Source organism: Rissa tridactyla, chromosome 1 (genome assembly GCF_028500815.1).
Source record: "Rissa tridactyla isolate bRisTri1 chromosome 1, bRisTri1.patW.cur.20221130, whole genome shotgun sequence".
Lineage (NCBI taxonomy): Eukaryota > Metazoa > Chordata > Aves > Charadriiformes > Laridae > Rissa > Rissa tridactyla.
The window spans coordinates 59652611-59668364 of NC_071466.1; the positions used below are offsets into that span (position 1 = coordinate 59652611).

The 15754-nt window shown below is 38.1% G+C and overlaps 1 protein-coding gene across 2 annotated transcripts in view; it reads left to right on the forward strand.

Annotated features, from left to right (window-relative positions):
* The window catches only part of HS6ST3 (heparan sulfate 6-O-sulfotransferase 3), a 303593-nt gene that overhangs the window by 65857 nt on the left and 221982 nt on the right, over positions 1-15754 (forward strand). Inside the window, exon 2 of one of the 2 annotated variants that reach the window (XM_054188970.1) lies at positions 6582-6602. The exons of the other annotated variant lie outside the window; for it this stretch is intronic. Within the exon in view, the coding sequence (XP_054044945.1) occupies positions 6582-6602 (21 nt within the window). The remainder of the gene's footprint in view (positions 1-6581; positions 6603-15754) is intronic. 2 annotated transcript variants of the gene reach the window in all.

The following is a 15754-nucleotide window of genomic DNA, read 5'->3' on the forward strand; positions in this document are numbered from 1 at the left end:
CAATATAATTTTGAAACAAATTACATTAATGTAAATATGAAGTAATTGGCATGAAACTGATATTGGAAGAGAACATCTAAAATGTTACCGAAATCACAAGAACAGAACACACTCGTTGCAGTAGGCTATTTTTCAAAGGCCTGTTAAAAAGTCCTGTGTTAGCTCTGGCTTGGTGCGTGCGGGGTTGTTATTTATTTTTTTTTGTTTTTTGTGCTTGACCACTACCACTTACATCAGCCTATAGACATACATACTTACTACGTGTATATACACATCAGCGTGCACCCACCCACCCATTTGCCTCTGCTTGGACAGAGATGTCCCTTGGGCTGTGCTTGGGCCATGAAAAGCCAGTACACCTGGTTGTGTGCCAGCTGGCTAGTATCCTCCTGAGCCTCTCCTCCGCCATAGTCCTGGTCCCTCAGAGACTTTGAACAGGCCTAAAATGCAGCAGACGTGCCCTTGTGATATACCCTGGTTTATGGTGTGCTTCAGCTTGTGGCTGTCAGAGAAATAATTCATACCTTGATGTGAGTAGGAACCGTGAAGACGAAGGGGATATCTTGACATCATAGGTGTCCTGTTAGAAAGTACTGTGTCCATACAGACTGGTAGCATAAGCTTCAACATTTTGATAAATTCCATCATTCCCAAGAGCTGTCACGTGTCATGGTTCTTGCTTAAAAATTAGAGGCAGCTGCCACTGCAGAGGAGAGGTGAAGTTTCTTCTCTTTCAAGCCAAATCAAAGGGTAAAGTGATGCCTCTGCTAATACGGGAACGATGGATGCAGCTACATCTCTGTCCAGTGCCTGCTGTATCACTGGCAGCAGCTGAAAGAATGGTTGGTGTGATGTAGCTGGTTTCCTCTTGGGACTTCAGTCTTTGCAAAGTTTCTTGTTCTGTAGACTGCCTTCTAGAATATGGGAAGGCTCTAAATCTGTTCAAGCTGTGTTGTGACAGAGTTTCTTGAACCGATTTTCTAAGCAGAAAAATACAGTCTCTAGAACTGGGTATATATGTTACTATCTAGCCAGAAGTGATTATGGGCCATCAAAACCCATCCTAAGGTGTTACGAGACCTTGTCTGAGTAGTGATCCTGAGGGTTAAAAAGAAAAAACTAGCAAAAGATCTAGCAGCTAAAAATTAAGAAGTTTGTCTAATGTGCTCTGTATGCAAGATAATACTCAAATCCAATAACATACTTGAAAGCTATCTTTTGGTTAATTGCATATATTTGTATGTCTGCACGTGTAGTAAGTTGGGTACACAGCTTCTACCTGCTAATCAAATATTTGAGTCTTCATAGTCTATGAACAGCTAAATGACTATGTAGATATGCTCATATGTGTCAACTGACTTGATTATGTTAAGGATGCATATAGAAGTCTATGTTGCGTAGCTATGAGAATGGTTCTCCTACCTCTCTGTAAGACCAAATACTACTTAAAGATAAAATACTCTTAGTTGTCATAGGAATTTGTTTAAATTCTAACCTCCCTAAATTTATTAAAGGAAACATTGGGTGTTGGCATCGTTGCAATATTAAATGTAATTGCTTTCTATATCTTTCTCTGGAGATTTATCTCTGAAGGTATCCTGTAGAAATAACTGGACTTTCTCAACTATTACCACGGAACTCAACAGTTATTCTACAGATCTTGGGATAGTGAACAGTCTGTATTCTCCTGCAGCCTCACTGTATGGCTTAATTTTTCAGCATGTTTTCAATACATGTTTCTTCATAGGAGTGAGAACTCTTCAAAGATTTTATTCTTTCTTATACTTCTATGCAGAGAGGCCAGGTTACTCTTCAAATTGTATTCCTCTTATTATTTTGTATTGGAGAGGAACTATTAACTTAACCTCTTTAAAAAATGGAAATGAGTTCTGTTATGGGTATTGTTCAGCTCTGTAGGTAGATTTTGGATCGTGTTCTTGAAATAATTGTTTTGATTCAGAACTGGTTCCTGAAGAAAAGCTTTATTTAAAATAGCAATATATGTATCTCCCCCCAAGATAATTCTGAACTCTTTTCAGTTTGTCTCTCATCTTGTAAAACATGTATTATGTCAACTTTTCAAACTTTGATTAACCTATTATGACAGGTTACAAACCAACCACTTAGTCTCCGTTTTAGTAACATTCCCCTTCCTGCCCCAAGGGAAACTTTGAATATTCTCTTTCTGTGGAACATTTCCCTTTCTATCCAATGGAAAATAAAAATAATATAAATTACTGTTTTGTTGTTTTTCCTTCAAGAAGGCTTAATAAGGATCAAATTTTTATTGTTCTTGCACAAAAATACATGAAAGTGTTGCCTGTGCGTCAGACAGCTCAGCAACACAGTGATAAATGAAATTCAGAATTTGGGAAAGAAGGGTATAATGAGATTAAGTGCAAACAAAATAATTTGTTCACATCATTGGGGGATGTATAATTTGATCATATCTTGATTCCCCCTGCTCCCCTCTCCCCTTTGTGCCTCCAGCTTCCTTTACTATATAGGACTTTCATTTAACTGCCCTACTTGGTTAATGTAGAATTTATGAAGATTTTATAGTACCACAGAAAGAAATACTTTGTCTGTGCTGCATATGTTACAGGAAAAGGTGCAAACTTGGGATGCTGCACGCACACTACTACTTTGACTCTTCCCTACCTACCCTGGAAGTTAAGGCCAAGAAATATAATTAAAGCATTGCTTTGCATATAAAGAGGAGAGATTAGTTATTTTGATGCCTTCTGCAGTTGATCAGGCAGCTAGGTTATGTAATAGAAGCTTATTAAAAGACTTGTGTGTAACACACAGATTTTCATGGAAATCTGGGATGATATAAATAATCACCAGTAAGTCTGTCTTCTGAATTATTCATATATAAAAGCCAAGTTTTCTTTGTCTCTTTGTTGGGCATAAATCTTTTTTTATCATATTCTGAATATGGTGAATATAGTGTTGAAGGTTAGAACAAAACTAGAGGATCTTTCATTGTCGAAGTGTCTGAAGATGGTCCATGAAATGGCCTAGTAAAATATACAAATGGGTACACTGGGCTTAAACAACAGACTCCTCTTGGCAATAGAGTGGTGACTTTCATTGTCACTGGGCAAAGTCCCTGGAATACTTTCTAAGTCTCTGTTGGCTTTTGGTTGTGGTTTTTTTGTTTTTTTTTTCTGTAGCTTGGAGGAACTTTAGTCCCCAAAATATGTCCAGTTGCTTTTTAAATATATGAAACTTCTCAGATCTGTTGCAGGTACTTGAGCAAGGAAATTCATAGGATAACAAATAGTGAGGAGTCCCCTCTGCGAACTTGCCACATATTGGCTTCATTTAATGTTCCTTGGTTATTAATTTGGAAGATGCACTGAACAGTTGTTCTGTTTCTTTTTTCTTGCCATTAATTATCTTATAAATTACTGTCATATCTCAGTTATCTTTTGGACTGAGGAGTCCAAGTGTCTTAATAGTTCCCCAGATTAATCTGTTCCATGTGTTCGAAGGGGCTTGCTGTCCTTCTCAGTAACTTTCCTATTTATGTCCTTTTAGTGATAAGAGGAATCAGAAGTGCCCAGAGTATTGCAGATGTGGTTGCTTCATTAATTTATACCAGGGCATGATGTTCTCTGCTCCTGCTGCTGAATAGTTAGTCTATAGATAACAGATTACAGTGGCTCTGAGCAGATTCCCATGAAGTACCACTGGGCAATGTCTTTCCAGGGTGAGTACTGCCCATTTCTTTTCCCTTGTTTTTTTTGTCTTTCATAAAGTTATCTATCCAAGCAAAAACATTCCTCTTATGCTGTGGCAGCTTTGTGTCTTTAAGAGCTTTTTGTGAAGGACACTGAAAGATGCTTTTTTTAATAGTCCCTGATGGGATTTCTAATTTGCTTTTCTTGCACGCGAAACCTTCTTTTAAGGTTTGTCAGTCATGATACCGCTTCACAAAGGCTTTGTTAAGTCTTTCACAGTATGTCCTGTTTGTCTGTGTCACTAATACTGTTAGTCTTTTGGTATGATGGTTGTTCTAGTTGAGAAGTGGCATTCTTAGTTTTTGTGTCTTTTCCAGATTATTCTTTAAATACTTTTGTGCATGATTTATTGCCTTTTATTTTTTGGCCTGTCAGAATTATAATTTTATAATTTCAATAGACCCATTTTAAATAATATTTTTTTGCTTCTAATAACCTACATTATTCTTTTGCTCTGCCATATGGTTTTCTCTTGTATTTCTCAAATATATTGATAGATGGTGTGAATCAGTTTACACTTCAGTTCAGTGATGTTAAAAATAGTGTTGAGATTGCCCACAAAGCTTTTCCTTTTTATAATATTTTGCAAAAGTTTCACGATTTTTCATGCTGTTTCCATTTTTAAAATTAAACACAATGCTAGTGAATCCTTCAGCTTCTGTTGCTCAAGCAGGAGTGCTGAATCTAAGTAGATTGTGCCAGAGTAGCCCTTCAACAGTTTTATGAACTTGGTTGTGTGCTGATCCAAGCCATATCAAGATTTGCTTCTCCTTATGCTTCTCCAGATTTGAACTCTATCACAATTCTTTGTTTGGGCACTGCGCCCCAACCAAGTGTTCACCCACTCTGTGAGGTCCTGGACATTTGCTGTTGATGGTGTTTCTTGCCCTAGCAGCTTCTGATTCCTTCAGCGTGTTACTACTGTTGTCAGTATCCAGACTACGTTGTGAGCTGTAGTATAGTTCTTGCCTAAGCAAAAAATTTCAACCTAAAGTTTCTGAGGCTCCTGAAGCCCTCTTCTGTGCTATTTGTCAGTGTGGTTAAGTTCCTCATTTGACTTGACTCTTAAGGTGGGGGTGTTACAGTCTTCATGAATGAATGGGTTTGATGGCCCATTGCTTGTAAGAGGAGTTCACATGACAAGCTCATTTGTAGACACCTACTTTTGCATGTCCACAGTTGGGAGTAATCCTGTGATTACCTTTCTGCTTACCAGGCTTCCACCCTGCATCTACTGTGGTATTGCTCTGTAGTTTTCTACACAGTGCCTTTGTCTTCCTCTCAGCTTCCTTCTGTTCCTATCCATAAAGGAGTGTACACTTTGTCCAAGAGGTGTCCACATGGTGGTCAGCTGGTGGGTCCTCCAGACCCCACTCTTGCTCATTTGCTTGTACAAGACTCTTCTGTAGCATTCAGTTAGGCTGGAAGTATTTGGTCATTTCCCTAAATTCCCTGTTCGCTGGTTCTTAATTTTTCCCTAGCAATTTTTTCAGAATTTGTGATCCAACACTCTCTTCCACCAAAATGGCAGGTCAAAATAAATTTTGCTTTTAAGCCTCATCTCTACAGTTTTGTATTCATTTAATAAGGAGTATATGTTTTAGAAAGCTAGGCAACTCCTAACGTGGGTACGTTCACATCAGTGTAAAAGGTTAGAGGAATGATCTTTGCTATCGAAAGTATGTTTTACACTAGTGTAATTACAGTTGTGTAGCTTCTATCCCTACAGATGATTTCTAAAATGATTCTGCTAATAGCACATAAGCAGTGGAGTGACAAGTCTTCAGTGAAATTCTGAAGGTCGCTGAAGAAAAAGGATGATTAATAGCATAACTGTTAAAGCTCAGTTGCCTTTGGATTTATGTCCTTTACCTTCCAAAGAGGAGTTCTTTATTTTCTCCCTGAATTTGTCTTTTAGCATCCCTGTTTGATATCATTTGGTGTGCCTTCTCACACACGCACCAGACCGCCACCACCACCACCCCACTCCCAAATTGTTTAGGTTGGATGGGACTTCTTGAGATCACAGAATCATAGAACGGTTTGGGTTGGAAGGGACCTTTAAAGATCATTCAGTCCAATCCCCTTCCTCAAGCAGGTTTGTCTAGAGCAGGTTGGTCCAGTTAGATTTTGAATATATACAATGTATATATACTCAAATGTATATACACACACAAAATATTTACTCAAATATTTATATACACACACACAGAGTGTGTTTATTCCATTAGTTAGGTGATGGATAACAGATTGGTTAAAGCTCCTTTGCCTTCAGTAAGAGCATTATGTAGGTGTCTCTCTTGTACTCAGCTTCTAATTTTTGTAGAATTTGCAGGACCTTAATTATTTTTGAGTCTCCAAACCCTTTATCAAATTTAGTTGAAATTGGCCAGCAAGTTTAGAAGATAAATGTGACAAGTGAACAGATGTGCGACTGCCTAAGCCTCATTTCCTTGGAGTCTTAGACAGTCCAGGTTAAAAATGTCTCTATTTTTGGGTTCTCTTTGCGTTACCAGACTAATGTAGCATGAAGCTGCTCAACTGTGCTAGGTAGTTAAGGGCTGGAGTCTGCTGTTTAATGTGTATTGTATGAGTGGTGTTATTCCTCTCCAATGATGAAAGCAGTTGTATGTACAGTTTGTCCTGGAAATTGTTAAAATACACCTTTCCTAAGTGTTAATGATAATATTAACAGACAGTATATTTTCTAAATCTCGTTGCTGATGCAGGAATTCTTTCCCACTGTCAGAGAAGTCTTCGTATTTTAAATGAAATGTGTTGGGTTCCTTTGTTACTTGTGAACCTTATTTTTCTGTTTTAGCCTTGTGAGAGTTCATTGAAGTCAGTGAGAGTGTTTCCTATCAGATTCAATTTCCTGAGAGCACATCTGTTACATCTCAGAGGAGGACAGAGGAGGCAGAAGTAACTTCCTAGCAAGTACATCAACTTCAGCTCAACAGGACAGCAACTCCACAAAGGCTTGTGTCTTAAACACTAAATGAAGTTGTTAGGTACAGCAAAAAGATTAATGTTGTGACTACCAATCGTCTTGTCTTTGGCTTCCAATTCTTAATTAAAAAGAGAGCCCCAACCCTACCCGTAATTAAGGCAGCTTTGAAGAAAACTTTGTAAATCCAGAGACTTCATGAAGCATCTCAGTACGTTTAGGCAAAAAGTGACGGTCTATGTAGAATTTTACAACAAATAGCAGTTGTGGTGGACTGTGTCATGAAAGGAAAATTTTTTCAGAAGATGAAAAATACTTTTATATGCACTGCAAATGATTGCGTACTCTGCGTACAGAGTGTCATTCTGAGGACTGACAACTTAGAATCTGATACTTCTTTCTTCACGCGTGAAAGATGTGGTTTAAACTTTGGATCCTGAGCACTGCTGGGGTCGGGGAGGAATATTTTATTTCCCTCACGCGAGCAGCGAAACAGGAAGAGCAGCTCTGCAGCAGGTAATGTCACTGGACATGCATTCAGACTGAAATGTCTGCTAAGGAAACCCCACATTGCCTGCTACAGTGAGCTGTTAGATTGCTTTCTGTGAGTGAACATCACTTGACTTTCATAGTGTTTATTTATTTTGAAATATTTCTCAAATAACATGGTTAGCTTCAAGAGATGACTGTTTATGGAGGAAAAAATAACAGGTAGTAAAGGCGGTTAGACATGCATGGAGAAGAGAAGGCTTCAGCCTGGAGAAGAGAAGGCTCTGGGGAGACCTTACAGTGGCCTTCCAGTACCTGAAGGAGGCCTATGAGAAAGCTGGGGAAGGGCTGTTTGCAAGGGCATGTAGCGATAGGACGAGGGGCAACGGTTTTAAACTAGAGCAGGGTAGGTTTAGATTAGACATTAGGAAGAAGTTCTTCACCATGAGGGTGGTGAGGCACTGGAACAGGTTGCCCAAAGAGGTGGTGGAGGCCCTATCCCTGGAGACATTCAAGGCCAGGCTTGATGAGGCTCTGAGCAACCTGATCTAGTTGAAGATGTCCCTGCTTCCTGCAGGGGGGTTGGACTGGATGACCTGTAAAGGTCCCTTCCAACCGAACACATTCTATGCATCTGCCAGAAGTGCAAGGAAAACTGCATGTAAAAATGCCAGATTTCAGAGGTAACAATGTATTTACTATTAGACTTAAAGTCAAGACTATGAAATGCTGTCTTGATGTGGTATGGAGAGTTAGATGTCTCTTATACTACTTGGTCAACTGTACCTTTTTATTTCTTCTCTCTCCCTTTTTTTTGTCTTTCTCTTCCTCCCCTTCCTCATACCGTGCTGCCCATGCCAGATGAGTGCAAGTTTGATGAGGTATTAAAGTAGTAATTTGAAATGTGCATAATGACAGGAGTGCAGCATGGATGGAATTCAGTGATAAAGTTGTTTCTGCTTTGTAACAATATTTTGAACTAGTGATAGCCTATTAGAAGTGCTGTTCAACAATTAACAGGAAAAACAAGAGGACAAGCGTGGTAATTGCATAATGGTTTAGGTGTGGCTTGACTTAAGTTTAAAAAGGTGTTTCGGGTACCAGAGACTGGGTATTGCTCAGTGGAATAGATAAGTCTGCATTAAGCTTTCACACCTAGAAGGTTCCTAGCAGCGAAGGCTTCTTGAAATCTACCTTTTAGCGTCTCTACTTTATTCTTCATTGTGCGGGTAGTTTGGATATATCCACCCTACAGGAAACACTGCTCTTACTGAATGAAAAATGAGAACTGAATAAAACAAATTCACACTTGGATTATGTGAGTCTTACCCGCAAGGACATTTCATTCTGGATTTCTGACATGATGAGGTAAATTTCAAAGGCTTGCTCTCTGTCTGTCAGCTGACTCATCAAATGCATCTTCCGTTCCCTAAAATAATTTCTGAAGCTATTGGCCAATTGTCAGATTGGAAAGAAAAATAGGTCTCCCAAAGGTGCTAGATTTCTTCTCCGTGACTGTTGAAAGTAGGAAATAAAATGGCACTTTTTCCCTGTTGAGGGGGAACCGAGCCTGTATCCTGTTCCATATAGTGGCAGCCAGCTGGGCAGTCATCATACACCTGCTGGATCCCTTATAGCATGTGTGTTGTCAGAGCATGCTGTCCATGTTGTAGGCTGCGTGAGAGGAAAGCTGACCTAAGGGACTGGGCTGCCCGCGTTCAGGGGATAAAAGAAGAGACATTTACTGGAGACTAAGTTCTCTTGATTCACTGCTTGTGCTATGGCACAGTTACACAAGTTGTACTTAAACTAAAGAGTCTTCAAACTGAATTGAGTTTAGATATTGAGAGCCCTTTCTATTCTGCCTTAATTCACATTAAACTAAGAGGATTTACAACCTTGAAATCATCTTGGTGTATGACAGTCTCATGCCTAACTTAAATTATTTTACTTTTGTGCTTACATTCTAAATGGTGGGCTTATAATGTGAATTGGATAGAAAACATTGTGGTTTCTGATATGACATGCTTTTTCTGATGATACAGAGCAGTGTAGTTATTTCGGGTACGCGATCTTTTTAAGAGGACTGATGGTGTACTTGAAGCACAGGATACTGAATAGGTGTCTTGGAATTATTTTTATATATAAATATATTGTAAGGTTTCATTGTTAATACAGATGTTATTAGCTGTTCTGTGACCTAAACAATAAAGTCTTTTGAGGGTGGGGCAAATCCTTTAGATGGAGTATTATTCATAGGACAAAACACTTCTAAAAGGAATTGATTAACTCTTCATAATTGTACATCCTTTAATATGTTTCATTTTGGCTGTTTTGCACGGAAGATTGGATTCTGTTACTAACGCTATACTTTTTTTTTTTTTTTCTTTTTTGAACTGAAGTGATATCCCTATCCCATGTCACGTTTTGTAGGTTTGTTTTTGGATTATATATTTTTTTCTTGTCAGCTTGTGGCAGTTTTTCAGAGGTTCTGTGAGCTGCTTCTTCCTGTTTGCATTTCTGAGACAATATTGTTCTGTTCCAGCTTCTGTTAATAAAATAGGTTTGCAGTTACTTACACAAATGGTAGGACAAAGAATTGTATTTAATCGCATCAGAAAGCATTGATACGGTTATCAGTAGATGCAAAATTAAGAAGGTAAAATAAACCTTGGAGTATTGAGTAAGGGTATCAACTCTCATCCTTTAAATTCCTTACCTGGGTAATTTCCTTGCCCCTGTTTGCTTAGGGGACAGTGGTAGCAATGGCTTTCACAACAGTTGTCAGCAACTACTAAAATCATAGAAATTGTGTCAGCTTACTCCAGTAGTGGATGTAGTTCTGCTTTATCTTTGTGAAGGAGTGTTGTGTATTATGCTGAAAAAGAATTAGGTTTGAGATCCTAGGTTTGTGATGTTTTGGTTTGGTTTGGTTTTTTTTATAAGTATGCAGAATTATTTGCTATCCCATTTTAAACTGCATATTAGGATCTGTGAAGATATTCTGTTTATTCTTACAAGCATGTTATTGCTGTTACTTTCTGTTTTTTGTCAAGCAATTGGGGTTTGCTTATCTATGGGGTTTACAGTATTTTTGTAATACTCTTTCTTTTCTGGTAGGGCATGTTTGTAATGTTAAGATATATTCAGTGAGTATATTTAACTCATTTAACAAAGTTTCACTTAAACCTTAATAAAAATTTGTCTTCAGATTAAGTATCACATGTCATATGTAATATGCTTTAATTTGCACTTAGCAATTACAGCTCTACCTGGAAAGGGAAGGTTGATTTGATTAATCACACTTAAAGACTGTTATAGTGAACAAAAAGGAAAATGGTTTGACTTGATTTCTGACATAATTGCTTCATTTGTATTGGCATCACCTTCCACCACTTTTTTGGAAAAGGGGGACTGATTTCATGTGAAAGAATTGTGAAAATTATTAACCGATGCTGAAGTTGATGACATTTAAATATAGCTTTATGTGAAGATCAGTGGAAAGAGGAGGAAAAAAACCCTTGCTTTACAATGCCGCTACTGTAGTGCATACTTTTTTTTAAGCTTAACCCCTCTATTACTGCTGTAATCTTGCAATAAGCTTACTGCTGTTATTGTCCCTCCACATAATATAAATAAAAGAAATTATGCTGGGGGGAAGGGGAAAGTAGTATTTTGCTTTAATCATTTTAACATTTTAGAACAGTTGCTTTTTGTTGGTCTGTAACAACTTCTTTCTTCTTAATGGTTTCTGAATAAAATTGTATTTGTCTAACTATGGCATTTGTGGGGGAGAGTCCCAGATTGAAGTCTCTTTTCCCTTTAGAGCTGTCTTGCAACACCTGTCTCAACTTTTGTCTTTCTTCTTTTCTTCCCTTGGTGCTTGAATAAGTTCCTTGATGTTCACAGTCATATACTGCATCTCTTGCTCGGAAGGTGAGAGTGCCCTTTTCTGGTACTACTCAAGTATCAGTGCTAATTGTGTTGAAATATTGTCTTCTAATTTCATTTTGGCTTTAAAACAAAGTGGCACTGCATTTCAGAATTCATAAAATACTTGCAATCCAAATGTCTGTAAGCTTCGTCGATGTTTAAATTTTGTAGGCTTTTCTGGATCCTTGCTTACAAAAAAAAGAAGGAGCCTTCTTATGCTTACATGTCACCTTGTTTTGCTGCGTAACCTCAAATTCTTCCTCATTGTATATATTTCCATGACTGAGGAGCACTGGTCTTGCAGGTGTGCGCTGCAGGCAGGCAGCTTTGGAACAAACCCTTTGATAATGACCTATCAGTAAAAAAACTATTTGGGAGACCTTTGGCTTCCTAGGCACTCAAAATCCACTTTGCAAGTTCTTTTAAGTAACCTGTCTTGCTGCTTGGGCTTCCTTCTTAGTAATAAAAACCTCAACAGTATTAATTCTGTTCTGATGTACTTCTCGTCCCTTATACTGGTCTCTACGTCTAACAACTTGCTTCACTTTTTAAAGTGAGGAGTGGTAACTTTCTAGTTTGAGGCTTAATATGAATTTTCTCCACTGTATTGTATTTTTGTAGGTCTCCTGTATGTTGTGAACAACACCTGTTTTCTTTTCTCCGTGTTCCAAATCTTCTTATTCCAGCAATAATTTTCACATCTAGGCAATATCAGTGCCAGAGTCATTCTCTTGTAATAACTTTTGGAACAGCTGCACACTCAGCTGGTAGTTGCTGAGTGGGATATGAAAACAGCCCAGGAGCTGCTTTCAAGGCCAGAGTCTCTGTGGCCTGATGGTCTGCATCTTCACTGAATTTCTATTGCTTTGTGGGAGAAATTCCTGTTGCTGTTCTACGTCAGACTCTGCTACTTTATGGAGAAGGGACTGAATCCTGGGTGAGTGTTTTTTCTTTCTTATCCCTCTGAGATTGCCCTTTGTTTCTAAATCTTCAAATTTTGCTGCCCAGCAAAGGAAACTTCACAGCCCTGCTCACACCATGTGGCCACTGCTCTACCACCCGTGGCCTCTGTTAGGCTAAGAGCTGTCACCTTTGGCTGACAAATAAGAAAGTATATGAACCTGTTAGATATGCTCTTTTTTGGCTTGGGCATTGCAGCTGTCATGCCTGACTGTATATGCCATGTGCTGGCCGCTGGGATAACGTTGGCAGGTGTTCATCAAAAACTGGAGCAGATCTAATGATGGTGGTCTCCCTCATCTACGTGTGCATTCACAAAGTGGGCGTTCGTGTCACACGTACAGGATAAGTTATGCCATAAGCAGTATCTATACGGCTCATTCACATGTTGTATATTCTTGTATATACAGAACACTACCTGTTCTGAATACTCTAGGCACTTCGTTGCTTTGTACTCTATGCTTCAGTGTCTTTAAGATGCAGACTAATTAACTACAATGCTAGAAGTGTTTCAGTATGGCTACCTTGTAACCCTAAGATAGAAGTCAAGATGCCACTGCTAATTTTACACTCCTGCTCCAGCATTTATAGTCTTGACAGAGATGTAGTGAACTTGCGCGTGAGGACAAGATTAGAAAAGAATCTCTAGCAATAGAAACTCTTTCTCATGAAGGGAGAAAGAGAAATAGGCCACAGGACGCTTGTTTCAATTTTACCAATTTGACATCATGAGTACCTGTAGTCCAATAGATCTTTCTCAACGTGCTTGACCTTGCAGAGGCATGAGAAAGTCTAATTGCTTCTGAGGAGGAAGTTTTGCTATCCAGTGGATGTATTGTCAGCTACTTCAATGAAAAAATGACTGATTTATGTCCTGTCTCTGCATAAGATATAAATTATTTGTTATTGGGTAGTTTAGGCATGCTGTATGTCTTTCAAGTCTTGTCAACCAGCATTTTTGGCTATGACCTGAAGCGATGGGGGGTAACAGTATTTCAGTTCCTGGTAAAAACTAGGAGCTTCATAATGCATGACAGCTGTCAGCAAAGGCAGTGATATGTGGTGTACATTGTTAACGAATGTGGTTTCTGAATATCTGTAATCATTTAACTTCCCCTCCCAACAAATCTGTGCATGAGCATCTCTTAGGATGGTGGGAGGAGATGTGTCTCCTGAGTGCTGGGAGAAAGCCCTTGAAGTCCAGTTTTATTAAGTAGTTTGTAATAATGGGTTGTTTGTTAAAAAAACTACACCAAAACACCAAACCACCAAAAGCAAGCACCCTGCCCCACCAAAAAACCAAACACCAGGACAAACCGAAACACAAAAAAAAAAACCAAACCACAATACCAACAAGAAAAACCAAACCAAAAAACCATGACCAGGAATTACAAAAGTGTTTAGCCTAATTCACTCCCAGCGAAATGCTCTTAAAATGGTAATCCCCTATGGCATGCTACTATTATTTAAAAAAAAGAAAAAAAACAACAACAAAAAAAACCAAACCCGAAACCAGTAATTGGAAAAACTTATAGAAACAAAAGATCTGAAAAAGAGGTGTGGGAGCAGAACATAGGTAGACCTTAGAGTGGGACAGGCAAAGAAGAAGAGGAATTTCTTGAATTTGTCTTCCAACCATACAGGGTCACACCGGATCCCACTTGTTAAATTGTTTGTGAAGGAATATGAAATATGAATGACAATAAACAAGTGAACAAAGAATCCTGCACAGTTTTTTAGCCTTCATGATCACTTCTTGTAGATCTTCCAAAGAGTGCACAGACTGTTGTCAGAATTGTTGTGTGGAGTCTACTGCCGACAGCAGACTAGAGGTGTTGATTAGGAGATTCTAATTCAATACTGTTGATAATAGACATCGTGTGAGCCAGTGAGAATAGGTGTTATGCTCGCTTCTGGCCTTTCAGTGTCTTTGTAAAAAAAACACTATAAAGAAGAGCTGTTAATTGTGAATTTGTAACAACATATAGCACCGAGAAAAATGTTTTCTCAAACTACAAAGAAGTATAACTTCTAGATTCATGCCCAAATTTGTGGCTATGAGCAACGTGATCTAGTTGAAGATATCCCTGATCATTGCAGGGGGGTTGGACTAGATGACCTTTAAAGGTCCCTTCCAACCCAAACTGTTCTATGAGTCTATGATAGTTCCACTTTCACAAGAAAGTGAAACCACCCACACCAGAACCCTCCGGTGTTTTTTAATAAGTTGTTAATTTGCTTTCATAAAAATTGACATCTATTTGCATTATTCTCTCTCCTGCTTAGTAAATACTGAAGAATTCAGTAGAAACTTTGAAAGGTGCTTGCAATATCCTTTTTTCTATTGATCTGCTTCTTTATTTTCCAGATACAATCTAAAGAAATGTGTAATGTAATTATGGCTTAATCACTGAATTGAAAATGAGGTGAAGTCAAATTCAATTTTAGATAGCTTTCAGACTTGGTTAGAATGACTGGGTTGGATAATTAGGTTTCCAAGTAACATAAATAGAAGTGTAAGTAATGTTAAACGTGAAGGCCATGTCAGTCGGCAATAAAATGCCATGTCCGGCTTCCTTGAAAAGATTATCTTGCAGTGCCTTTGAAATCTAGATGTTATTTGCAATGTCACGTTAGTCAGTTTGTGCTGGGAGGTTTGCAGCTTCGGGAACAATTATGCTATTCTCGGTTCTTCACATTATAACAGTGTGGACAAGGCACATCAGTAGCCACTCTTAGACATCATCAGTAGCGTAAACTGCTGTTGAGACTCAGTACTGAAGTATTCAACCTTTGTATTTTGCCTGGTTTTTTAGTTCCTGTCCAGTTAGTTTACACTGAAATTTTGTATGAAAATAATATAAAGATTTTGGGAGGCAATTGTAAATGCAAGAGACTGTAGTTGGTTACTGAATAAGATAAATAGTAGTTTTACTGAAAATTGGTCTGTTGTCTAGCATTCTTTTTTAATTTAAAAACTTTGCAACCTTACTATATTCTTGAATAATCATCTCATGGGAACCTAGTTTATTAGGAATTTAATACTAAGATACTTCAGTTTTTTTATATTTTTGTGAAATGAACAAACCCCAATGTTTCAAAACATTTGGAACATGGGAAACAACTGGGATTTTTTTTCCTAACATTTGTGCCTTTTTTTATAATTTTGAACTTCCTCTAAACTATTTAAAGAGAAATGGATCATCTTTATTGACAGTTATTGTTATATGAAAATGTGAGCTAATTAGTTCCTAACTAGTTGCTAGGTGACTATTTAGAAGGATGGCCCTATTTAACTTGTTATAGGAATTATGTGCTTGCTTGCATAGTAAAAATGAAGAAAAATACCAGTGTTAGGTGTAAAAAGCATTGAACCTGTAAATATTCTTACAAGCAAACACTACCTGTTTATCACTGCCATGATTGCTGATGGGTAGGCAGATAGGAATTCTCCAAGAAAACAGTTCCATCCTCTATTTAATTAAAACCTTAAGTTATTTTCACTTGTAAGCTGTAGAACATTTGTGTCTGAAAATGTTGTGGGGTTGGGTTTTTTTCCCACTTAAAATTATTGAAATTTAGATTACTTCTGTGAATAACTCAAACATCTAAATTTAACCTACAGCCCTGTATGGTACCTGTTTGGTAGTTCCTGGTTTGAATAATACACAGAAGG